The sequence below is a fragment of the Cyprinus carpio genome, chromosome B2 (genome assembly GCF_018340385.1).
Source record: "Cyprinus carpio isolate SPL01 chromosome B2, ASM1834038v1, whole genome shotgun sequence".
NCBI lineage: Eukaryota > Metazoa > Chordata > Actinopteri > Cypriniformes > Cyprinidae > Cyprinus > Cyprinus carpio.
In genome coordinates, this window is record NC_056598.1 from 3,997,855 (window position 1) to 4,024,424 (window position 26,570).

Here is a 26,570-nt window from a genome sequence, read left to right on the forward strand (position 1 = left end):
TCATCGCTACATTAAACAAGAGCCTTTGAATCTCTCATTGGCTCTGCATTACAAACTCTAGACCGGTAGGTGGCAGCAACTCTGAATCCCACGAATATCCAGTCAGAGGAAGGCTGGACTGTGTTTGAAAACAGGAAATAAGAGAGCTTCAAGCCAACAGATGAAAGTTACTCTAGAGAAGGGCTCAGGAGTCAGAGGAGCGATGTATCTGCCGGGGAGAAAACAGCTTTTCTGTCTTTTGTGGACCATCATTTTATTATCACATTGGGTAAGTGTCGATTATTTGTTGTTGTGACTGTAACTCACGTTAGCGGAACGTATCTCTTTGTAGCCTAGCACAAACTTGAGCCAGCCTGACAGTTTTCAAGAGTTGTCAGATCATGTCTCTTCAAATCCCAAAAGCGATGAAGTGCATTTTTGAAGTCAAAGGCTTGACTTTAAAAGCATGTCATGTATCTTTGTCGTTATAAGAGTAAAACGAGCTCTTTTCTCTTCTTGTTAAACTCCAGTCGAAGGTTGTGGACAGAGAGGAAATATGATTTGCTACATCATGTGAATCATCTGTCAGTCTTTGCAGATTTACTTGGCAGCACATGATCTAACATGCAAGATCAGCTTTTAGCGGACTAGAACTGCTGTTATGGTGTTTTTAAAGGATGGAAAGATCGCTTTCTGTTAAGCGGCTTCGCGTTAGGATGAGTCCAGTGTAACTTACCTTTGCATTAAGACACTGGATGAGTCACAAAACCTATTGAGCCATCTGTCGCGGCAGATTTGTTTTGGGCGCGTTCCAATTTTTCGAATTTAATTTTAGGTTTGTGATGGCCAAAAATGCTGTCTAGGCTGATAAGTTAGCTCACTAGGTTTTTGGGATACAACAACGCTTCCATGTTGATTGAAAATAGATGCAGACGGGGGATTAGCCGATCAAGTTTGTGCTTTTGCTTTCATTTAACTTTTCCGTCAATAAAACAGGATGCATTTTAACATTTTTTGGACTGTTTCTTTGCGAATGATATCCAAGTCTCATCTCATGTTGTTTAAAATGCCACATTTTCTGTTTGACCCAATTCTTAACGTTTCCCGCCTAATCTGAAACCTTTAATCCAAATAAATCCTTTTTTTCTCATGTAGTGGTCTTTTAAAGGCATACTCCACCCCAAAATGAAAGTTTTGTCACTTACCCCCATGTCGTTCCAAACCCGTAAAAGCTCCGTTCGTCTTTGGAACACAATTTAAGATATTTTGGATGAAAACCGGGAGGCCTGTGACTGTCCCATAGACTGCCAAGTAAATAACAGTGTCAAGGTACATAAAAGGTATTAAAGTCGTCGTTCAGAATACTCCATCTGCCATCAGATGTGCAATCTGGGTTATATGAAGCGACGGGAACACTTTTTGTAAGTGAAGAAAACAAAAACAACGACTTTATTCAATAATTCCTTTGTCAACGGTCTCCTCTGTGTCTCTCCATGTCACTGTATCTGTGTCCTCCGCGCCACAAGGATGCACTGTTTCTACATGTATTTAGCTTTGATTTGAAATAAAACAGTGCATCCTTGTGGCGCGGATGATACAGAAGAGCATACGCAGCATACGGTGACATGGAGAGACACAGAGGAGACCGTTGACAAAGGAATTATTGAATAAAGTCGTTGTTTTTGTTTTCTTCACTTACAAAAAGTGTTCCCGTCGCTTCATATAACCCAGATTGCACATCTGATGGCAGATGGAGTATTCTGAACGACGACTTTAATACCTTTTATGGACCTTGACACTGCTATTTACTTGACAGTCTATGGGACAGTCTAAAGCCTACCGGTTTTCATCCAAAATATCTTAAATTGTGTTCCGAAGACGAACAAAGCTTTTACAGGTTTGGAACAACATGGGGGGTAAGTAATTAATGACAACATTTTCATTGTGGGGTGGAGTATCCCTTTAACATATTTTTGGCTCGTGTGAATGACCGTGAGTCAGAATATGATTGGTCACTTCTATGTTAGTAACCTAAGACAAACAATATAGTGTTTGTTTGGTAACCAGTCAATTCTAGCTGAGCTCATTTGTTTGGCCTTCCCATTTCTGACTGCATAAATATCAAAGGATAGCATCAGCTTTCTAATAGATTCTCAATTTTAAAAGCTTTACAGTTTGTGAAACTGCTTTCACTTCTTATCTAAAAATACCCTTGGTCCATCAAAATAAGTACTGAAAGAACTGCACTAAAAATATGCAGTGGCTCAGGAAAAACTGAAACTACCCTCAAAGTTCAAACAGAAGATTTGTTTGGGCTGTACACTGATTCCTAGACATTGAGACAGAACAGGAAAAAAATCTATTGGGTTAGTGTATCAAGGAGTAATTTTATATGAATCTGTTCAACATATTCAGAGGTATTCACTGATGTTGGGTGCACTGTTCTGCTTCCGTTACAATTTTCTTACAAATGGTCAACACAAGGCCAAGACTTGTTCTTGTCTCAGTCTCGACAACAACACTGCATATTTTTCATCTGGTGAAATCTCAAAACAGTCAGATACAAAAATAATGTTGTTGACAAATAATCATTCTTTGCATAATGCATGTCTTAAATGTGTCAATTATAAATAATACCACAATTTGTGGGAAAGTTTGGCATATTCAGATATATCAGTATTTTATAGTCATTCAAAAAGGTTTTTAAAAATAAGTAATTAATCAAAATTATAGTCAGATTACATACAAAATAATGCAGTTTAATAGCCAGTGTGTTTATTTCACATCTTTAATTCAATAAATATATTTGAAAATACAACATGCATGTTATCAATAATCACTTATAGATTTCAGCCGTACCTTTTCTTCAAAACAGACAGTAATCTCAAAATTGCTACTAATCATCCTGACCAATACATTGGCCTATTATTACTGATTAGATGAGGAAAGTAAATATAAATTTAGTAGTGACCTGGATTAAAGATGTTAGGATCTGTAATCTTAGAATTTGTGTACAATAGAAAACTTGCATTTGTCTGTCATTTTTAACTGACCGACTAATCCAACAGTATTTATCTAATGGATATGATTAATGAGTGTCCCGAGAGTAGATTCAGTCTGTTGTGTTTCCTGTCAGTCAGTTTCACTAATAGCATGATCAGGTTCCTTGTATAGAGGTAAAATCAAATCTGTTATTTTGGAGTTGTATGTGGTGTTGCAAGTTTTCAGAGATCTTTGTTTGGCCACACTTTATTTCTGCTTCTAACTATTAACTATAACTTTTGCCTCAATAAACTCCTAATTTGCTGCTTATCAGTAGTTAGTTTGTTAGTTAGGCAGTTTTTGTGTTTGGTAGGATTAATGGATCTAAAATATGGTCATGCAGAATAAGCCATTAACATGTGCTTTATAAGTACTAATACACAGCAAATATGCAAGTAATATGCACACTAATAAGCAACTATGAATGATCTGTGCATTGTTTCTGAGTGTATCAGGTACTCATAGTTTTCATTTCAATAAGTGCGTCATAAGTTTGGTCTTGTGACGTCCAACATAACAAACCAAACAGGAAAAAGGAATGGTAGAAATGATGACTCTGCTGTCCCAATGTTTCCTGCATAAGAAATGGCACAACCCTCAGTCACATGCACAGTCACGCTCTTTTGTTTTCAGATGAGTGGAGACTGTTCAGCACAACAAAAGCTTGACCCTTGACCTTTGGAACACTTTGTACTGTTTACCATTTAAAATCAAATTGTTGTTGATCTTAAACACAGTCATCATTGTTGAATTTGATTGCATTAATCGACTTTGGGGAGGCATGGTTCTTCTGAATGCAGCACATGTGTCTGTGAATTCTGGTCACATGACTGCAAGAGTGATGAAATAGCTGAGGAATGTACCCTTCTCTGGTTTCACTGAGATGCCATCCTAGATTAGTGATGAGGTAACTTGATGAGTTTTGAGGGATTTTTATCTCTCCAGGAAATGAAGTGTAAGTCTAGAGAAGGACAACAAGCTCTGTTGTCTTGAAAGTACTCCCCATAAATGAAACTGAAAAAGGGAAGAAACCTGATTTTGAGGAACATCTAATTTTAAATATCAGTGGTTACGTATCGTGCTAAGCACACGTTCGGAGCAGGGAGATGAAGATCTGAAAGATTACGGGTTTTTTCTTTGTTGGTTTTTTGTTATACAGTTATACAGTGTCATTTTTAAATAACCTGGGTCATTTTTTAAAAACAGTTTACACTTTATAATACAATGACTACTTCCACCACCATTAACAAAAGGTAGCATGAAGAAAAAATGAATGATCGAATAGAAAAAAAAAAAATGTAATTTGAAAGTTGGAGTCATTCATGTATCCATAGATTCACCCACGGAGACTCCTGTTGTGCTCGCTCTGTGTGAAGAGTTATTAAAAGCTGACATTAGTATTGAGAAATAGGTTCAGCGACTGAAAAAGTAAATTGTATTGTATTATTAAATTGTTTTCTCGTGTGTGTCCACTCAGGTGCATGGCCAGCACTGTATCTGGTATGGTGAATGTGGTAATTCCACTAAAATTCCTGAGAAGAAGTTAAACTGTAATTACACAGGCCCACCTATACCTTTACCTGACCAGGAAGGACAGGACCTGCTAAAGGTAAGAGAACCACTAGTCTGCTGTTCAAGACGTTTCATAGTGTTTAGATGAGAAAGTTCACTTGAAATGAAAATGTTGTGATTATTTATTCACCCTGTCTTTCCAAACCTGTATGACTTAAAGCCCAAAAACGGACCTTTTAACATACCTTCACTTTGACCTTTGAAAAAGGGGATTTTTTTTTCTGTTATCTCACGTCAAACCTCACAATGACAAATACTCTAGTCTAGGAAGTAAGAGATCTGAATCAATGAAAAAAGGCCCTCAACCTGAATATTTCAGTGTCGAATTCCTTTCTGTGATGTCAAACCTCTTATGTTAATGACATGTGGCAGATGGAATGGGAAGAATGTCACAGAAATAAGCTATATGAAACAAATAGTGTAAGAGAAATATTTTAGTATAAGATTTTAGGATAATATTTTAGTAAGAGAAATATTTAGTTTTACTAATTTTAAATCTAGGTTTGACAAAGTTGTATTTACAAGGTGTCTTTTAGGTCATACAAGACTTGCACATGAATATTTATTAAAAAGTGAAGAACTACCATCATACTTACCAAACTAAAATGACTGTGAAGCATATTTCATTGGCTTGTACGGTTTTTAATGTAAATCGCCAAATAGGTGTATTCAGATGTTTAACTGATTTATTTAAAAATGTATCACTTCAGTGTATTTTAGAATTCTTGCCTAGTGTTGATCTGAAATGTCTTTTATAACTTTTTGTTAATTGAATACATTGTGTATTTTAATCTGAGATCGCCAATGAAAATAGGCTTGATGCTGCGGTGTTGTTAAAAAGTGAAATAAATAAAAATAAATAAATAAATCTGAATCAGTGTTTGAAGAATTCAATATGATCAGACGTTGTTCAGTCATGGGTGATATCGTCACACTTTGCATTTCCTGTACTTTAAATCATAGGAACCCATAAAGCCCTATAGACTACAGTAGGTAACACTTCAGTGCTCTGGCTACCTCTGTTTACATGCACATGCAATGAAAATTGAATGTTGGAGATTTAGTGTGTCATTTCTACTCCACTACTGCCACCAAACAGACTTGCAAAATGAGGGTCTGTTTTTAGACCATTTTTAAGCGTTCTCCTGTTTTTGAGACAAACAGTTAGTGAAGAATCAAGTAGGATTTTATTTAAATTGTTGTCAAAAGCGATCACAAACATATGTCCAGGTCCTATTTTACCCCAAAATCGAAAAAGTAAAAAGATCGTTTAATGAGTGTAAATTTTCACATGTGATGTTTTTTAGTTAATTGTATATATGTTAGAAATTCTTGTTATGCATGAGGATGACTAAAAAAAGAAGAGTGTTTTAAGTATACAGCATTTTTTTTTCTATTTTCCTGACTCAAATTGGCCAGTATCTAATTGCTGTAGATTCTATTTTGCTTTTTTAACAACCTGTTAAGAGAATGATTTCATTGAAAGCAAAATCATTTGTGTGACTTCTCGCACTGTTTTCAGGACCTGTGCCCAGGACTGGTCTATGGGGACAACAGAGTTTGCTGTGACACCCAACAGCTCAAGACACTGAAGAACAATATTCAGATCCCCCTTCAGTTCCTGAGCAGGTATGACAAATATATAGCTTTAAAGATATACTGTAGTTGAGATAGTTGAAAATGAACTTTGTCCCATTATTGATTCATGAGCAGGTTAATTATTCATCCAAGTCACGTTTTCAGTTGAAACCAAATAGCATGTACTTGTCTGACACAGATTACAGTGGGAGAATCACCCAGTTTATGGCAGTAAAATAATATGCACTTCATAAAAGCTGTAAGTTGTTTCTGTTTTTGTGTGCCAGGTGTCCGGCATGTTTCTTCAACTTCATGACCCTGTTCTGCGAGCTTACCTGCAGTCCCAGACAGAGTGATTTCATCAATTCCACAGATTTCTCTGCATTTAACAAAAGCACAACTAATGTGGACAGTGTCACCTATTATATCAGCCTGGCCTTTGCTAATGGTGAGGAAAAGTGATTAGAGGAGATCACAGATTTACTGATGCTTCAGATACTTGATTCGGAATGACTTGCTTGAATGTGAACCCCTAAATTGAGAAATGGTAAACAGAGCATGTGGCACCACAGTGGTAGCTAAATTTAAAACACATTAGTAGTTTTTTTTTTATTGTTCTTTGAACTTTTTAAAGCATTTCTTATTGATTTAAGAAATATGGCCATTTGAAGTATTTCTTGGTAATAGGGATTTATTAACATTAATATTATTAATAATATCCAATAATTTTTACTGCTTCTACTACTAACAACATTAAGAATTTTGACAATTATTTCTATAGTAATAATAATTATTATTAGTGCTGTCATATGATAAATCGAGATTAATCACATCCAAATTAAAAGCTTTTGTTTACATAATACATAAGTGTGTACTGTGTATATTTATTATGTATATATAAATACAAGCACATACGTGTGTATATTTAAGAAAATAAATTATATTTATGTATTAAATATATTTATATATAATAATATAAATATATAAATGTGTATATACATGTAAATAGGTTTAAAATATATACTGAATGTGTGTGTATTTATATATACATAATAAATAAACACCGTACACATATCATGTAAACAAAAGCTTTTATTTTGGATGCGATTAATCGCAATTAATCATTTGAACGCACTAATTATTATTATTATTATTATGTATTTCTTAATTGATAGACTTGTTTTTCAGGATATGTAATATATAGGTTATTATTATTATTATAATAATTATTATTTGTCAATATTAAAAGCAGGTCATATCAGGACTTGTTTCCATTTCAAAGCATTCTGGAGCCACTCTGTAGTGTGGTCCTGCTTGCTGGTGAAAGAAACCTCACTCTAACACTAGTACTCTTGACTTTGAACTTTCCTTACTTCAGGCAGAAGTACTTAACTCTGCTTTTGCATGAGCTCTACACTGTTTGCATATTCTGGTCTGGAACACAATGAAAGCAGACAAGTGAAGTGATACAAATGTCCAAGTAGTACTCTTTTATAAAATTACTTTTACTCTTATATTAAATGAATTAAATCCTATATTAAAGCCAATCATATTAGAAGACTGTAACTAACCATTGTTTTAAATTACTGTAGGTAACAAATGTAACAGTCATTTATTTTCTGTCTCTCTGCAGCCATGTATAATGCCTGCAGTGACGTTCAGGCCCCCTCCACTAATGTCAAAGCCCTCAGTACGCTGTGTGGTAGAGAAGCTAGCCAGTGTACGCCCACAAACTGGATCCAGTACATGTTCGATATCAACAATGGCCAAGTCCCCTTCGCTATTAACCCGAATTTCACAGGTAAACACACACAATTTCAGAATCGCAAGACACTGTACTGTGATTGAACTCATAAAAACTGCAGAATTGTTGCTTGTAATCCACTCATTTTATTGCTTTCACACTATGTGACCTCAAAATCTGCTTAGTGTACTTGAAAGCATTTAAAAATTCTTGACATTGGTTTCAATGCTGAAAATTATGGAAGCTCATTTCCGCCAGTGAATAAAAAATAAAAAAGGTAATTGCGACTTTTTATCTTACAATTCTGATCTTTTTTTTTCAGAATTGTGTTATAAAGTCAGAATTGCGAGAGATGCTCTCAATTGCAAGAAAAAAAAAGTCAGAATTTTATCTTGCATTTGTGACTTTATATCTCACAATTCTGACTTTATAACTCGCTATTGTGAGTTTATATCAAGCAATTCTGAGAAAAAAAAGGTCAGAATTGCGAGTTTATAACTCGCAATTCTGACTTTAAAACTGACTTTGTGAGTTTATATCACGCAGTTCTGAGAAAAAAAAAATCTGAATTGTCAGAATTAAAAAAAAAATTCAGTGGCGGGAACGGGCTTCCATAGAAAATGTATAATATGGGTCTTAAAAATATTTGGTCTCCCCAGATGTACCCATCGGAGGCATGACTCCCATGAACAACGAGACGTTTAACTGTACACAGTCTCTGGATGACGGCTCGGGGCCCTGCTCATGTCAGGACTGCAGTGCAGCGTGTGGCCCCACACCCGTCGTCCCACCAGTCCCTCCACCCTGGACCATCCTTGGCCTGGACGCCATGACCGTCATCATGTGGTGTTCTTATATAGCCTTCCTCATGATCTTCTTAGGAGCTGTGCTGGGGGCATGGTGTTATAGGTAACTGATCTAAACATGCACTAATCAATGAAATTAGAGATTTTTGAGGGAAAGTTCCTCAAAATAATCTGTGACATTGCAGAAGGGATTTATTTGATTAGTAAATTGCATAGTGTATTTTTCCATAAATGGTAGTTTATGGTAATATTTACAAACTGTTGTACATTTTGTATACTTAAGTGACAATGGTTCAGACAAAATTGTTTGGAAAAATCTGCTTATTTATTGGAGCATTTGAGACAGTGAAAGAAAGAAGGAAAAAGGAAGAAAGCAAGCTTGTTAGGATGTGCTTTTTATTTGTTTTTAACCTCATTATACAGCATCGACAGCAAGAATCTATACTTCTATTTAAAAGTTTCACTTTGACAAGTCATAACACCAAAGTTCAGTGCAGATGAAAATGAGACCAGTGGGTAAAACGTCACAGTATATTACATTTTTGAATAACACAAGGAATATAAAAATATAGAATTTGTATTTTGTGTTAAACATTAGTATGCTGTTGTGTTGCCTGGTCCCTGCTGATTTCCATTAATTATTAAGCATAAACATGCTTATGTATACATAATTGTTTGAAATATGCAAAAAGATAGTGTTGGTTTATGGTGGGTCCACGCATCAATCCAGGATCAAACAGACTATTTCAGTCAGTTTGCTTAAAATTAAGCCAAAGTCCAATATTTTCTACTTTAATTTACTTTACTACAGGAGGAGGATGGTCACATCTGAGTATGGCCCAATTCTTGATAGCAACCAGTCCCACTCCATAAACTCTGATGGCACAGATTTCGTAGGTAAGTGCATTTTTTTTAATGAATTTTTTGTGCATAACATAGTGTTAATTATCATTTTAAAAGATTTGGTTTTGGAGATAGTGCTATCTCTCTCTTACACTTTCAGAGCAATTAAAACTTTATGCTTTACTGTTGATGAATAAAGCAATAAGCCTCAAGAATTTATAACAGCTAAGGGGCATTGTTAGGCACGACGTGAAGCATATATAAATTCACTGTAAACCACAGCTTCATGGGGCTTGTTGCTTTTATATGGTTATTCCATATACGTAGTATTGGTTTCACAGAATAAAACAGAGCAAATAAAGTGTAAAGATATGAATAAAAAAAACAGTATTTTTCCACCAAACAATTAAGTTCCTCAGAAACAGTTGTGGTTGTTGCCGAGCAACACACAGAAGTAAACAAAGGTGTATTATACAAAAAAGCAGCTGGGAGTAATGATGCATAGAATATTTTTAAATGCTTACTTTTTTTAATGTAATCTTTAATTCTTTTCTTTCTTTCTTTTTTATAAGAGTCCTGGTTTATTTTGAGGTTGTTTATTAAATAGTCTTTAGTCTCTGTTTTATTTAATAAAGTCCCATTTTAGGCGTAGTGTTTGGGTTATTATTGATATTGGTTATTCTGTAATAAATTGTATCTGGCATTTAATTCAACAAACTCTTACAGCTGATTTCTGGTTTGCCCTGTCACATTTTTACACCTTTTACTATTACTGCACAATAATCTGTTTGATAAGTCTTCTTTTATTTATATATATATATATATATATATATATACACACACAGATGCATACATACAGGTGCATCTCAATAAATTAGAATGTCGTGGAAAAAAGTTCATTTATTTCAGTGAATTCAACTCAAATTGTGAAACTTGTGTATTAAATAGATTCAGTGCACACAGAATGAAGTAGTTTCAGTCTTTGGTTCTTTTAATTGTGATGATTTTGGCTCACATTTAACAAAAACCCACCAATTTACAATCTCAGCAAATTAAAATACTTCATAAGACCAGTAAAAAAACATTTTTAGTGAATTGTTGGCCTTCTGGAAAGTATGTTCATTTACTGTACATGTACTCAGTACTTGGTAGGGGGTCCTTTTGCTTTAATTACTGCCTCAGTTCAGCGTGGCATGGAGGTGATCAGTTTGTGGCACTGCTGAGGTGGTATGGAAGCCCAGGTTTCTTTGACAGTGGCCTTCAGTTCATCTGCATTGTTTGGTCTCTTGTTTCTCATTTTCCTCTTGATAATACCCCATAGATTCTCTGTGGGGTTCAGGTCTGGTGAGTTTGCTAGCCAGTCAAGCAAACCAACACCATGGTCATTTAACCAACTTTTGGTGCTTTTGGCAGTGTGGGCAGGTGCCAAATCCTGCTGGAAAATGAAATCAGCATCTTCATAAAGCTGGTCAGCAGAAGGAAGCATGAAGTGCTCCAAAATTTCTTGGTAAACGGGTGCAGTGACTTTTGTTTTCAAAAAAACACAGTGGACCAACACCAGCAGATGACATTGCACCCCAAATCATCACAGACTGTGGAAACTTAACACTGGACTTCAAGCAACTTGGGCTATGAGCTTCTCCACCCTTCCTCCAGACTTTATTCTTGAATTGATTGTGCTTGACAATCCTCATTAGGCTTCTGTTCTCTCAGTTGGTTGTGCATCTTTTTCTTCCACACTTTTTCCTTCCACTCAACTTTCTGTTAACATGCTTGGATACAGTACTCTGTGAACAGCCAGCTTCTTTGGCAATGAATGTTTGTGGCTTACCCTCCTTGTGAAGGGTGTCAATGTTTGTCTTCTGGACAACTGTCAGATCAGCAGTCTTCCCCATGATTGTGTAGCCTAGTGAACCAAACTGAGAGACCATTTTGAAGGCTCAGGAAACCTTTGCAGGTGTTTTGAGCTGATTAGCTGATTGTCATGTCACCATATTCTAATTTGTTGAGATTTACAAATTAAATGTGAGCCAAAATCATCACAATTAAAAGAACCAAACACTTAAACTACTTCGGTCTGTGTGCATTGAATTTATTTAATACACAAGTTTCACAATTTGAGTTGAATTACTGAAATAAACTTTTCCACAACATTCTAATTTATTGCGATGCACCTGTATTAGGGCTGAACGATATGGACAAAATTTCATATCTCGATTTTCATGCCAGATATCTCGATATCGATACAATACGATATGACTACGTGTTCGGTGAAAACCAAGCATTTCTCAGAAAAATAAAAAGATCATAATACAAAAAAATGTGGAAAGTATAGTTTTATTTTTAAGAACCAAGTCATCAATATTAACATAAATTACCAAAAAATAAATTACAAATCAAACCTTTTACTGCAGCTCTGCTTTAACAATAAATAACAAATGCAGCAGCTGGTGGAACATTGAAAGTGCATTGAAGTGCAACAACATTTATATTCTTCAAAAGATCACATAACTGTATGCAGAAAATGCATTTGCTACTAACAGAACAGAGGTAGTTACAGGCAGCACAACTTCTACAGATTCTTTGCCAGGAACACTAGCTTGTTAACCATGTCTGGCTTCAGACAGGATGTCTATGGAAGAGGTAATAATAATCCTTTCCATTATAATTCGACACGTTTTATTCATATCAGATACACATTGTGTAAGTAACTTCAATGTTTACTCTGTTCTATTCCCAGTTCACCAGCCACTTACTTTTAAGTATTTCGGGAGAAGTGGATGAATTCACGTGTTGTAAACATAGAGGTTGTAAATCCAACAGATCCGATTATCTGAACTGCGTCTGCGGCACAAACTAACACGGCGGCGCCCATAGCGCATACAGCTCAACTAACACGATCGTTATAAAGGTGTTTAAACAACAATGTACTTCCACCTGCATGTATTTGACAATCGGAATATCAGATATTTCATGCCATAGCAAACACATTTGTGAATATTCTGAATAAAAAAGGAAAAATGACATAAAAGCAAATCATCATTCATTCAGCGCTGTTGCTGTTGTGGTGTGTCACGTGACAAGCAATGACGCGTCACCATGGAAACGCCGCCCCCACTCTCACAATATAGTTCCCACGTCCCTGGTAGTGTGTGCGCACTGGCTTTAGCGGTGCATTTAAGGGCACTCGTAAAACTGATGTTTGTTGTGACTGCCAGTGTTGTATGCAGGGCGAGCGCGGAGAGGGGAAATCTATATCGTCTATATCGTTGCTTTTTTCGATAGTAATATCTTGAAAGTTCATATCTAGATATAGATACGATAACGATATATCGTTCAGCCCTAACCTGTATGTATGTGTATATATATTTGTTGATATATTGGTGCATTAAGCAATTTCACTACAATAAAACATGCCTGTTTAGATGTCAGTTTAATTGAGTATAATGATCTGAGACACAGTATTTAATTTGTGATTGTATGTGTTTTTTCTTTATGGATATATAGAATTGTATTTGTGCAGATCTTAAAGGTCTTGAATTAGATTTTTAAAAAGATGCTCTGGAAACTAGAGGTCGTAGGATTTTGATTTTACTGAAACCGATAGCTTGGTTGGACCACACAGGCCGATACCAATTAATCAACCGATAGTTTTTAAAATGGATACTGAACGAAAACTTAAATAGCGCTCTACTATTTTAAAAAATAAAACATTACTTAACCATACTTTTGAAAATTAATACAAATTGTAATATTAATTATTATAATGATCATTAAAGTTATTTAATAGTTTACTAATGTTAAAAAAAGAAACTTTAAGATGTAAAAATGTAGCACATTAGTAATAGTAAATGTTAAAATGAACAAACTAGGAACAATACTTCTACAGCTTTCATTAATATTACAAATGGACTCTTACGGTTTAGTATTACCATTTAGATTCAACAGTCATGCTTAAAGATGGCCATCTTTATATATCTACAGTTCACAAGTCCATAGCATTAAAATTACATACATAGATAATTGATATTGTATGTGTACTCTCACACTTTATTTTTCTATTTTAGAACACTGCATGATCATCTAATAAGTGTGTGTGTGTGTGTGTAGGTTACACACTGGGCAAAAGCACAGCGCTGCGTCTAGAAAAGTCACACACCAGACGCATCACATTCAATTAATTCAATACAAGTACCAAACCACGCGGCTGCGCCATTCATTAACACAGAGACATGCAGAATTCATATTTAAATAGTCGTTATGCGGCTTAATATTTACAAATACTAGTGGGAATGTGTTCACTTGTGTGTGTGTGTGTGTGTGTGTGTGTGTGTGTGTGTGTGTGTGCACACGCATCAGGACGGTACTCCGCTGTGTACGATACAGAGAGCCAAAGGCCATGTAACGTAGAGACCGAATTGACATGCGTCATGTAAATAAGATCAATAACATAAGGCTATTTAGTTTGTGTAATAAAAGAGCAAGGTATAGACCTGTTCTATGGAAAAGGTAACTTTAAATGGTTTCTGTTGTGATCTGGCGCTATAGAGAAAGTGTAATTAAATAAAATCACCTCGACCTTCAAGGGGGGCAGGGGATGCCATTGGGGGGGCGGGCTGCCCCCCTAATATAATGGCAGGGGAAACACTGATCAGTTTTACACAGTTCTCTTTCACTCAGTGTCAACATAACATCTCAGTTCCCTCCTTCTGGGATGAAGGTTACATGTGTAACAGACAAGTTCTCAGTTCAGGTCCTCGCTTAATGTCGTTCTTATTTCTTCTTATTTCTTAGGTGATGCTACGTGCTGCGAGACACTGGGCGAGCGTTTTGAGAACTGTCTCCGTGTTCTCTTCAGCAGCTGGGGCTCCATGTGTGTGCGTCACCCCTTAACCGTGATCCTGACCAGCGTGGTGCTGGTGTCGATCTGCTCGGCCGGACTGACCTACATGCGCATCACAACCAGCCCGGTGGAGCTCTGGTCGTCTCCCAGCAGTAGGGCCAGGCAGGAGAAGGACTATTTTGACCAGCACTTCGGGCCATTTTTCCGCACCGAGCAGCTCATCATCACCACCCCGGTGAATGCATCGTTCATTTTTTCTCCCACCTCTGGAGGACCAGACATCCACTTCTCCTCCATTCTGAACATAACACTCCTCCATCAGGCAAGTCATTTTTTATTTGTGACCTAAGTGTCCAAATACTCCTGAAGACATTATAAAATATATTTTTTTACTGTAATTTTTTGAAAGCATTTAAGTTGCATGTTGCATCATTCACAATGATAATATTTTTAGTGTTTTAATCATGCAATCAATCCTCTATGCACCATTCTCAACTCTTGCTCTGTTGGATGTAGGTGTTGGATCTTCAGACAGAAATTACAAACCTAACAGCTGAATATAAGGGAGAGACGGTTTCTCTTAAAGACATCTGTCTTTCTCCACTGGCTCCGTACAATGACAATTGTACCATCCTAAGTGTGTTAAACTACTACCAGAACAGCCATGAAATCCTGGATCGTAAGATTGCTGATGAGTTCCTAGTCTACTTTGACTACCACACTCATTTTATGTATTGTGTCAGGTGAGCGCTGCTCTTTTTTCTTTTTTTTTATATTAATCTTTTGAATGAATGGAGTGATACAGTGGTGATGTAATTTTGTAAGCCATTCTGGATCGCAGTATTACCCTGATTCCCTGCAGAAAATAAGCTCAGCAGTTTATACACTATTTCATCGTCATGACAATACTATCAAATGATTACAACTTTTATGATTTTTAAAGCCTAAATGCAATTCAGCCTTTATATTTATTTATATATATATATATGTATATATATATATATATATATCAATCAATGGGTTTTTCTTAAATGTTGAATTAAGGTCTGTGGCTCACATTATTCTACAACATAAAATACATCAGCAATAAGCTATATATGTATATGTATATATATATAAATATATTGCTTATTGCTGATGTATTTTATGTTGTAGAATAATGTGAGCCACAGACCTTAATTCAGCATTTAAGAAAAACCCATTGACTTCAGGACTATGGAACTGGAAATGCTACCTTGTTTCAACAAAATACAAAAATATGCTTTCCTTCCGGCACTTTGTCATTCATAATGTATTTGTTAAACTTAAATGTGAATTTAACTCTGAATATGCCTTTTTCCATTGTTTCTTATCTTTTGCTTTTGTCTTAGTTCTCCCACGGCCCTGGATGACACAAGCCCCATGCATGAGGCTTGCATGGGTACATTTGGAGGACCAGTTTTCCCATGGCTTGCTCTTGGTGGATATGAAGGTTAGTTTGACTGAAATAAACATAAAATATAATAGAACAAATATGTCATTGTGATCTCATTTTGGTAACATGCCCTACTTTTTGAAAATTTGGGGTCAGTAATACTTTAAAAATGTTTTTAGCCAATGCCAATGGCTTCGTGGGCAGTGCACCGATATATTGCTCTTCAGGTGTTCTGAGTTCAAGTCCCAACTCGTGAACCTTTCCCGATCCTGTCCCCCTCTCTCTCTCCCATTACACTTCCTGTCTAATTACTGTCTTATCATAATAAAGCAAAACCAGCAAAAAGAAATATTTCTAAAATGTTTTTTAGAAAGAAAATACTGTGGGGAAAAAACATAATATTGTGAAATATTACAATTTAAAAGTAACTGTTTTCTATTGTAATCTGTTTGAAAATGCAATTTATTCCTGTGATGACAAAGCTAAATTTTCAACAGCCATTAACTCCAGTCTTTAATATCACATGATCCTTCAGAAATCATTCTGAAAAATATTTATTATTATTACGTTAAAAAGTTTTGGAAATGGAAACTGTGATGCATTCAGTATATTCAGTGCATCCTTGCAGTTCAGTTATATCTATAGTTTTGATCTATACTGTATATATAAATATTTTCTAACATAAATTGTAAATTGAGAGAAAATTAAAAACTAGTCAAATCTGCTCTATTAGCCATTTTAACACAAACCTCTACTTGAGGCATTGCTTTTGGAAGAACATTCTCACTGGCTATATTACTAATGAATGCTGTTTTTTTTTTTTTTTCTTTTCTTTTTTTTCTTTTTTCTGTCTTAACGTGTTTTTGTGATTTGCTTTTTTTTTTTTTGACAAATCATATCTAGTATGTAATAGTAATACTCTAGTAATGGTCTTTCTTTTAGCACATGTAATTGCTTTTTCCCATTGTAATCTGTTAAAATCTATTTTGTCCTCTTTCATATATAGGTACTGCTTACAACAATGCCACAGCTCTGGTGATCACCTTTCCTGTCAACAACTACCTGAATGACACAGAAAAACTAGGCAAAGCTTTAGCATGGGAGAAAGTGTAAGTTTGATTTAAATGATCTGTTTAGTATATCTTATGGCTAAATATGTTATGAAAAGGTTCTGAAAATGAATAGTTTGATCTAGAATTGCAACCCTTTTGTGGTCACATGCAGTATATTCAGGAGTAACCTCCATTGCCCATACCTCTACAGATTTATCGACTTTGTGAAGAACTATGACAACCCCAACCTGACCATCTCATTCAGTGCGGAGCGCAGCATTGAAGATGAGATCGACCGCGAGAGCAACAGTGATGTCACCACCATCGTGATTAGCTACGTTATCATGTTTGTCTACATCTCACTGGCTCTGGGACACATTAACAGCTTCAGGACAGTGCTGGTAAGACCCTCCTACAGTATGTCTTTATTCTAAATGTGGCCTTAATTCTGATGCTGTGACAGCATTTCGAAATGTTTGTTTGGTAATGATGCAAAATGAAGTGTATAGATTAGTGCTGTCAAACGATTAATCGCATCTGAAATAAATGTTTTTGTTTACATAATATATGTGTCTACTGTGTATACTTATGTACACATGCATGTGTATGTTTAAGGATAATGTTATGCTTATATATAAAATATATTTTTATATATTTAAAATTAATAAAAAAACAAAAACTTATTTTGTATGCGATTAATCGTTTGACAGCACTAATATAGATATTGCTTAAATCAAAAGAATATGCTATAAACTTATACATTTATACAAGCAATATACACTTACAATTTCATTATGGTCCTACATAAGCCATACATCTGGCATCTGCACTACATTAAGGTTCTACTGTAAATTAAGTGCCACAATCGACACATTTCATGTGTGACGCATCATTTGTTTTTTTGTTTTTTGTGGTTTGTGAACTCTTCGTTCTTTTACTTGACTGTGTGACCTGTGCATGCATCATTAGGCTGACCTTGCATGTACTAATTATTTGAAACTCTGCACTTGTACACGTCTCACAGGTGGACTCTAAGATCTCTCTGGGTATCGCCGGTATCCTGATCGTGTTGAGTTCAGTGGCATGTTCGCTGGGTATCTTCAGCTACATCGGCATCCCTCTAACACTTATTGTCATTGAGGTCATTCCCTTCCTCGTGCTGGCTGTGGGTGTGGACAACATCTTCATCATTGTACAAACCTACCAGGTGGGTGGTGTGTCCTGAGACCAGATTCAGCTGCAGCATGACACTGTTAATGTCAGCTGACTCATTCCACTAAAATACTTCAGACGAGCACCTTTTAGTTCCTGTTTTTAAATTGTCATTTTGTAAATGCTCACTTCAGTGTTTTTAAGATTGATGATGGATGAGATTGTTTGCCTTTATAAAACTGCCAAGTAATACATTTTTGTTTCCCTCAGAGGGATGAGCGAATGCCTGAGGAGGAGCTTCATCAGCAGATTGGACGTATCCTCGGAGAGGTGGCTCCCAGCATGTTCCTCTCTTCCTTCTCTGAGACCGTTGCTTTCTTTTTAGGTATGCCATCCATCCTCAGATTTGGAATTAACTTCTACATTTCTAACAAATGGCAGATGAAATGTGATGAATGCCACTGCGATAATTATGTGAAATAAATGCTAGTATAAGAAAGTGGGTTTTGTTTTGATTTGTTTTTAAATAATTATTTCAAATTTCAGTATGGTCAAGTTGTTTTTGCTAGGTGCTTTACCCAGATTTACACATTTTATTGGAAGCTGAAGAACCACCATCGTGTTTTCCTCGTCAAACTCTTATAACTGATAAACATTTCACTGGACTGCACAGTTTTTATTCCAAGATATGTGATGCATTGCATATAAACACTTTTTTTTTTATCATTAATTTTCTATAATAAAATAAATGAATGCATTTATTTATACATAAAACTAATTAATATTTTTCTTTTAATTTTCTTTATTAATATTATTATTATTTTTCCCCTTAGCAGAATAAGATCTTAAAGTGGGACTTTTTAAGTGCTAGTATTAGTATTAGTATAAAATATGTAAAAAAAAAAAAAAAGATCAATATAAATAAAAAAAATGCATTACATATGACATAGGAGCTTTCATAAAGTGAGACTCTCATTTCCCTTTCCAGATGACTATAGTTTTCCTATTTCCACTTGTCTCCAGGTGCTCTGTCTAGCATGCCTGCAGTGAGGACGTTCTCTCTATTCGCTGGTCTGGCCGTCTTCATTGACTTCCTTCTGCAGATCAGCTGCTTTGTGTCTCTGCTGGGCCTGGACATTAAAAGACAAGAGGTGAGAGGTCAAAGGTCACAGCAGTACTATCAGTGGGAGAAAACAGAATTAGAGGAACAGGAAAAAAGTGAAATATGAAATAGGTTTAATATTAGATTATAATTCACAGCAACATATTTCATACTTAAAACAGTGATTGATTAACCAACTGTAGTTTTATTAAGCACTTTTTTTGTTTCAATATGTAATGATTTGAAATGCTTCAAATATGTGGCTTAATTTCTTTATTATTATTATTTGTTTCCCAGGCAAATCGTCCAGATATATTGTGCTGTGTGAAGTTGTCTGAAGGACAGCAGGTAAAATCTGAAGGTTGTCTGTTCCGCTTTTTTAAGAAGATATATGCTCCTTTCATCTTGAAGGATTGGGTGCGCCCCCTGGTGGTAAGTGTAATGAAACAAGACAAAATAGAAATAGTATTAATCTATTTTTATTATTATTATTTCACTTATGAATGATGTAATATGAAGCCCAAAAATTAAATAAATGAATAATTGTGATGCAACTGCTACTGTATAACAGTTAAGCTACATAAACATGGAAATAATGTACAAATAGATTTTATCAAGTTCGGCATTTTTCCGAATTTTCGATTCTCTTTTGCAGGTTGCTGTGTTTGTGGGTGTTGTGTTTTTTAGTATAGGTTTTTTTTATAGTGTGGATTTTGGTTTTTATGAGATTTTGTATGTGTGTTGTGTGTGTATATACCCATTCTCTCCCTTCGCACATATTTGCATTCTGAAGAACCTGAAAGGGCTCATTGTGAACATAAATCTTTACCGTCTCGCAGGACTCCTATATGCTGGATTATTTTGGGAATCTGAGTGAGTACCTGCACACTGGGGCGCCAGTTTACTTCGTGGTAGAGGACGGACATGACTACAAAACAATAGAGGGTCAGAACGCAGTGTGTGGCGGAGTGGGCTGCAACAACAACTCTCTAGTCCAGCAAATTTATACCGCATCTCTCTTGACTAACTAGTGAGTGACACTTTTTGACACCTTTCCAGTGACTTATTTTGGTATCAGTAGTCGCGTTTCCATTACCCTTCAAAATGTGCAAATTGAAATTTATTGAAATTGAAACATGTCTATTTTGCAAAAATTCCATATATTGCAGAAAAGTTTAAGCTTGCATGAGGTGTTTTTTCAGAAAATTAGAAAAATTTATATATAGCAAAACTACAATGGAAACTGTTTTTTATTTTATTTTTATTTTTATTTTTTATGCATTTCCAGGTCTCCTGCCGTAAAAGTCACATAATTGTTTTTTTAATGTACTATAACATCCAAGAAACTCCTCATACGTGCTGCTTTCAAAAAGTCTCCTTCAATGGAAAAAAAAAAAATGCTAGTGCAGTGGCTGCAATATACATAAACCTACCAACATTCAATGCCATGACTTCGCAAATTGTGAGAGGAAAAAAAATGTTTTAGTAGCATAAAAGTTTTTTTTGTTTGTTTGTTTTTAATCTAGTTTTTTTTTTTAATTTTTTTTTTTAATTTTTTTTTATTTTAGAAAACCAAGTTATATTTACATTTTATTACAAGTAACACATTTTTGGGGGTTTTTAGTTAACTATAATAACCATGCAATGAACACATAGTGTTTGGCTTTATTTTGTCAGTCATGTAAGTGTCGTAAATTTCCAGAAAAGTTGCTTTCAGCTTTTGAATAACTTGTCAGATCAGTAAAGCCATATTTTGTGTTGTAAATGTAGTACTAAGATCAGCAACGTTCCATCGTCCTGGCTGGATGACTACTTTGACTGGGTGAAGCCGCAGTCCTCCTGCTGCAGATATTATAACTACACCGGAGCATTCTGCAATGCTTCAGGTAAACCATTATCCACCGAATCAACAGAGCCCTGACCTCCACTGCCCCAGAGGACCTTTATCCAGGGCGGTGTTTGTTCAGTTATTGAATTTTCACTTCAGAAGCCACTGTACAGATCACACTGGTATTGGGTCTTTGAACCTAAATATATTTAAGTGCAAATTATGTGTCATCTCTATATATATACCATCACAATCAAAGCATTTTTTAGTATCATAATATGGGGATAGTTCTTCAAAAAATGAAAAAACTGTCTTTCACTCACCAACAAAATTTTGAAACCTATTAGATTTTTTCAAAACACAAAAGGTGACGACGGAATTTTAAGCTTATTGAGAATTTCTGAATGATATTTTTGTCTAATAATAATAATAATAGAATGACAAAAAGAATATATATATATATTTTGTGTGATTTTATATATGTATATATATATATATATATATATTATATTTATATATATATTATATTTATATATATATTATATTTATATATATATTATTTATATATATATATAATATATATATATATATATATATATATATATATATATATATATATATATATATATATATATATATATATATTTAGATATATGTAATTTTTATTTTTGTATTTTTTTATTTTTTTTTTATTTTTTTTAATTTTAGTAATATTATTTTTATTTTTATTTTTTTTTTTATTATTTATCTATCCATCAGTGGTGGATAAGACCTGTCTTCACTGCAGACCTATGACCACTACTGGGAAACAGAGGCCTAATGGTACTGAATTCATGCACTTCCTCCCCTGGTTTCTCTCAGACATCCCAAATATCAAGTGTGGAAAAGGGTAAGTTTAAATCATTTCCCTTGATCAGTTTTCCCATAAATCTCATGCATCCGGTAGTGATCCGTTTTGTGTCTGATTTGTATTTTACACAAGATTTACAAGCATTTGGTAAAATTGCAATCTCTAATTGGCTAACTTGATGCAATTTTCAGGATTCAGGGTACATGGGACATATATATATATATCTCCACTTAAAGATATATATATATATGTCCCATGTACTTCAAGTGGATTCAGCTCACAAAAAAGTTAGTAGGAATCTCTGTTTTGACTAATAGCTCCTTTTCTTTCCCATGCAGTGGTCATGCTGCATACAGCACTGCTGTGGATCTCATAGAGAACAACACTGATGTAGGTGCCACCTACTTCATGAGCTATCACAGCATCTTGAAAACATCATCTGACTTCATTGATGCCTTGAAGATGGCGCGAGAGCTTACCGACAACATCACGCAGGCCATCGGGCCACAAAACAAGACTTACAGTGTCTTTCCTTACAGGTAAACACACCTTGAGCATGGGATGATGTCTGAACCATCCTTATTGTGAAGCCCTTCACTAAAAAAAAAAAACCCGTAAATGTGTGTATGTACACACACACACACACAAACAATGCTTGTCAGTTCAACACATTAATTCCAAATAAGTTACAGTTACTGTCACATTTATGAGAATTGTGGTAATACTAAATCTTGCTCTGTTTATACATACATGCATACATACTAGGATTGTCAGTTGCAATCAGTAATTATCGCCGTGACCCCTGACCTGTTTGTAAATTTCTTTTATTTTTATTTTTTTCCATGGACAGTGTATTCTACGTCTTCTATGAGCAGTATCTCACAATCATCTATGACACTGCCTTTAACCTTGGTGTGTCGTTGGTGGCCATCTTTGTGGTGTCTACGGTGCTTTTGGGCTTTGAGCTGTGGTCGGCAGTGCTGGTGTCCTTCACCATTGCCATGATCCTGGTCAACATGTTCGGAGTCATGTGGCTGTGGGATATCAGCCTCAACGCGGTCTCATTGGTCAACCTTGTCATGGTGAGTTAAAGGAATAGTGGTAATACAGGATTGTTGAAGCTTTTGACCTACATATAACATTCCTCACTAAAGCACTTCATCATTTACAATAATTGTTTCCTTTGCAGTGTTGTGGCATATCGGTGGAGTTCTGCAGTCATATTGTGAGGGCTTTCTCTGTCAGTACCAAGAGCTCGAGGGTGGATCGGGCAGAGGAGGCGCTGGCACACATGGGCAGCTCTGTGAGTGATGTTTGTTACTGCTGTATGAATGTGACATACACACACATATTCTTGTTGAACATGAAGCGTCTTCTTACATGCTGCTCTGACTCTGCAGGTGTTCAGTGGCATCACCCTCACTAAATTCGGTGGGATCCTGATTCTAGCCCTTTCCAAATCCCAGATCTTCCAGATTTTCTATTTCCGCATGTATCTCTCAATAGTCCTGCTAGGAGCCGCCCACGGCCTCATCTTTCTGCCTGTATTACTCAGTTATGCAGGTAAACCACAGTATTTGTTTTAAAGAAGTTGTTCACCTAAAATTGCGAATCTGAGGATGAAGCACAAAAAAATTACCCTAAAAGAAGCCCCTTGATTTCCATGGTCCAGAAAAAATCCTGTACTAAAAATGAAATGAATTGTGTTATGTGGAATGTCACATTTTGGCTGACTAAATCTAAATTAGAGCTGTACACTTAAAACTTCACCATTTCACTTGATAAAACCATTGTCAGATACACGCTTAGAAAGGTCAAAGGTCTTCAAGACATCCCGCCAAAATAAAAGTTAAGTTTAACTTAAAGAAACTGATGAAACATTTTACTATTGTACATTATAATATTCTTCTTAAAGTAATAATAACAAAAATATTTAAATTATTACAACTCTATTTTTAAGGAATACACAATTTTTCTTCCAGGTTTTAACCTGCTGCGCAGCACTTTGTTTGAATTATTTAATTACATTTTAAAAAACTGAACTTTCCTGTCTTCAATTAATTACCATTTATTTTGTTTTTGATAATAAATTTGTATTAGAACATAAGTCCAGGAAAAAATTTAAACGGATGCCAGTTTTTAAAAAAATATTAAAAATGTTAATAAAGTATTTAATTGTTAAAGTTGTCTTAATTCAATTGATTAGACATGCTTTTTAAAAAAAAAAAAAAAAAATAGTAAAATTTAATTAAACCATTAAAATGTGAAAACAGTTTCCGTAGGGCCCTAAAAACTTAATTTTTGTTAACATTTTAATTGTTAAATTGTTGAAGTTTTAAAATTAATTTGACATGCTTTTTGATAACTTTTTTTTTTTTTTAACCATAAAAAAATTAAATACAAGAAAATTAAAAACAGTAAATAAAAAAGGAATCCAGTTCAAAATGAAAAAAAAAAAAAAAACATGTATTTGAGGAAAAAAATCAAATGGATTTCATAGAGCCCTGGACTTCTGAAGCTAGCAACATAATGTGCATAAAAAATAATAATAAAAAAATATGAAAATGTGAAAAATAACTTCAAGCTTCTTCCTTTCTTTCTTTTCACAGGCCCATCTGCAAATAAAGCGAAAGTCATGGCTGCTCGCAACAGGTTTGTGGGTACAGAAAGAGAGCAGCTTATCTACTAACTGAACGGCCGTGGACAGCACCAGCTCTTCATTTCCATGTTACATGCTTCGTAACACTTCAGCAGACTTAATACAGGACCCCCTTCGGGTGTCCAGAAGGCCTTTTTCACAGCTTTCCCTTTTAACATCCACCAAAAACCCTCAACTCTGAAGAAAAGGTTTGGAAGATCTTTCAGTATTGAAGTGATGCAGCAGAGTCTGTATGTGGAAAAGATGACAGTCATTTCCTCAAATGTGTGTAAACATTAAAACATGTTGTAATCACATGTAACGCAGCAGTCACTGTCGTAAACCAACCAACCAAGACGACAAATGCAAATTGTTTATATATGAATGTGTGTAAGACATATGTAACTAATTCTTTTTATTTATTGTTTCTTTTCATTCTTTGTTAGTGTGCTTCATTTATTTACCTCACATATAATGAAAGGACTGTCGACAATGAGCCACGATGGACAATCTGTTGATTTATTGTGATGCTATGACAAGAACGACCTGTTACACAGACGGCTATCAGCTTGCTGTTAGTGCTACCTGAACTGTGGTTTTCAGGCATTAAAACCACTTTAGTCTTAGCTAATTTACTAAGTTGGGAAAATGGGATACAGTGGCATGTTTTAAAATGTTTACTTGTGAAGTTGTTCTGTGCTGCATTAATTAGCGTTAACGTGCTAAGAAAGGGAGTGCTAGCATACATTTAGGGACTTGAACCACTAGGCTAACCTAAAGGTTTCATTAACCAAAAGACAAGTACACTTCAGCACCCCAGTTTGGTTTAAACTCACGTTCCTCAGGATTTGCCTGCTTATTTCCATTACTAACACAATGTAGCTTTAGAAAGGCTGCTAAAACAGGTTTTGTACCAGGTTTTGGGAGTAACACTTTTGAGTCAACATGTCTAAGGCAAAAATGTGTTTCCATACAAATAAATGGTTATTTTTTACAAAGGTAAGTTTGGATTGATATGGGTTGTCAGGGGTTGGCATTGGCAACAATGACATTTAAAAATGTAATAGTTTTTTAAAAAGTTGGATTATGTGTGCCTCATGGATGTTCTAACAGTTTAAAGTTTGTGCTTTATGGGTAACAGTCTTGATTTGAAGAATTTTTGAAATAAAATGCAGATACTAATTTGTATTAAATGAGTTATTTTTGTTTATTTTATTTGTTTTCACACTTTTTGCAAGCCTTGTGAAAAACAAGTCCACTTCAGCATAGTGAGAGTTTAAAAGAATATAATTAAGTGCAAACTTGCATGTTAGTTACAATTCAAAATGAAGGCCTAGTTTAAATTTATATTAAATACAATTAGTTGAACCTTAGAGCATTTTTTTCCCCAAAAAATAAGTAGGACTTAACCCTTTATATGCAACTTCATAATTTTCTTGCCTTTGAAAAATGGTTAAAGTGTACTGCAGACATATAATAAACAAAATATACAAACAGTTGCTGCTCTCCACTGACTTCCATAGTATGGAGAGAAAGAAAAAAACTGGAAGTCAGTAATGGTTAACCACATTCATCAGTATTTCAGTAAAAGAAAAAAAAAACATTCAGGTTTGGAACAATTTGAGAATGATTGAACTGTGTTTTTATATAGACTACTTTTAAGATTTGAAATACAAGAATACATTTAATACAACTAAGCACACTTAGTAAGGGCAGACACTAAGAAACATTGCTCATCTGTGAGTTTTAAGGGGAAAAAATGGATCGCTATGGGAAGTGTGGCATGGCAACTAATATATGTGTGTATATGCTTAAAATTGCAGCAGGTGCAATATAACACCTTGAATGATGCACATTTATGCGCTTGTAATATAGTCAATCATGTGTGTACATTTTTAGCAGCAGGGGCGAATGCAGCATTTTATTATGTTCTGATAGATAGAAATATAGACAGACAGACAGACAGATAGATAGATAGAGATCATATATCATATCATACATCATATTATATCGTCAGACAAGGATTTATCGGCATTATTTTCCAGTGATTTCCAATGCAGTACTCGGGAAATTGCTGTTTTTATTTTAACCGTGCGGTGGCGCCACGTACATACGCTTTCATCTGAA

General features: G+C 35.1%; 1 protein-coding gene across 1 annotated transcript; it reads left to right on the top strand.

Annotated features, from left to right (window-relative positions):
* Window positions 1-25,631, top strand: npc1 (Niemann-Pick disease, type C1). Its single transcript, XM_042717795.1, has 25 exons — window positions 1-268; window positions 4,499-4,630; window positions 6,116-6,222; window positions 6,459-6,619; window positions 7,805-7,972; window positions 8,575-8,824; window positions 9,533-9,618; window positions 14,359-14,729; window positions 14,924-15,150; window positions 15,778-15,878; window positions 16,828-16,930; window positions 17,085-17,274; window positions 17,898-18,080; window positions 18,296-18,410; window positions 19,049-19,176; window positions 19,425-19,559; window positions 19,783-19,872; window positions 19,967-20,157; window positions 20,898-21,013; window positions 21,715-21,844; window positions 22,144-22,344; window positions 22,656-22,887; window positions 22,995-23,108; window positions 23,206-23,368; window positions 24,415-25,631. The coding sequence occupies exons 1-25, from the start codon at window positions 161-163 to the stop codon at window positions 24,492-24,494; spliced, it is 3,882 nt and encodes a 1,293-aa protein (XP_042573729.1). The 5' UTR covers window positions 1-160; the 3' UTR covers window positions 24,495-25,631.
* The last annotated feature ends 939 nt before the right edge of the window (window positions 25,632-26,570 follow it).

Bases quoted from the DNA above. Each gene is read 5' to 3' on its own strand.
- npc1 (XM_042717795.1), top strand. From the start codon at position 161: ATGAAAGTTACTCTAGAGAAGGGCTCAGGAGTCAGAGGAGCGATGTAT. The intron at 19,177-19,424 runs GTGAGAGGTCAA...TTTGTTTCCCAG, and splicing joins TGGACATTAAAAGACAAGAG to GCAAATCGTCCAGATATATT. The intron at 22,888-22,994 runs GTGAGTTAAAGG...TTTCCTTTGCAG, and splicing joins CATTGGTCAACCTTGTCATG to TGTTGTGGCATATCGGTGGA.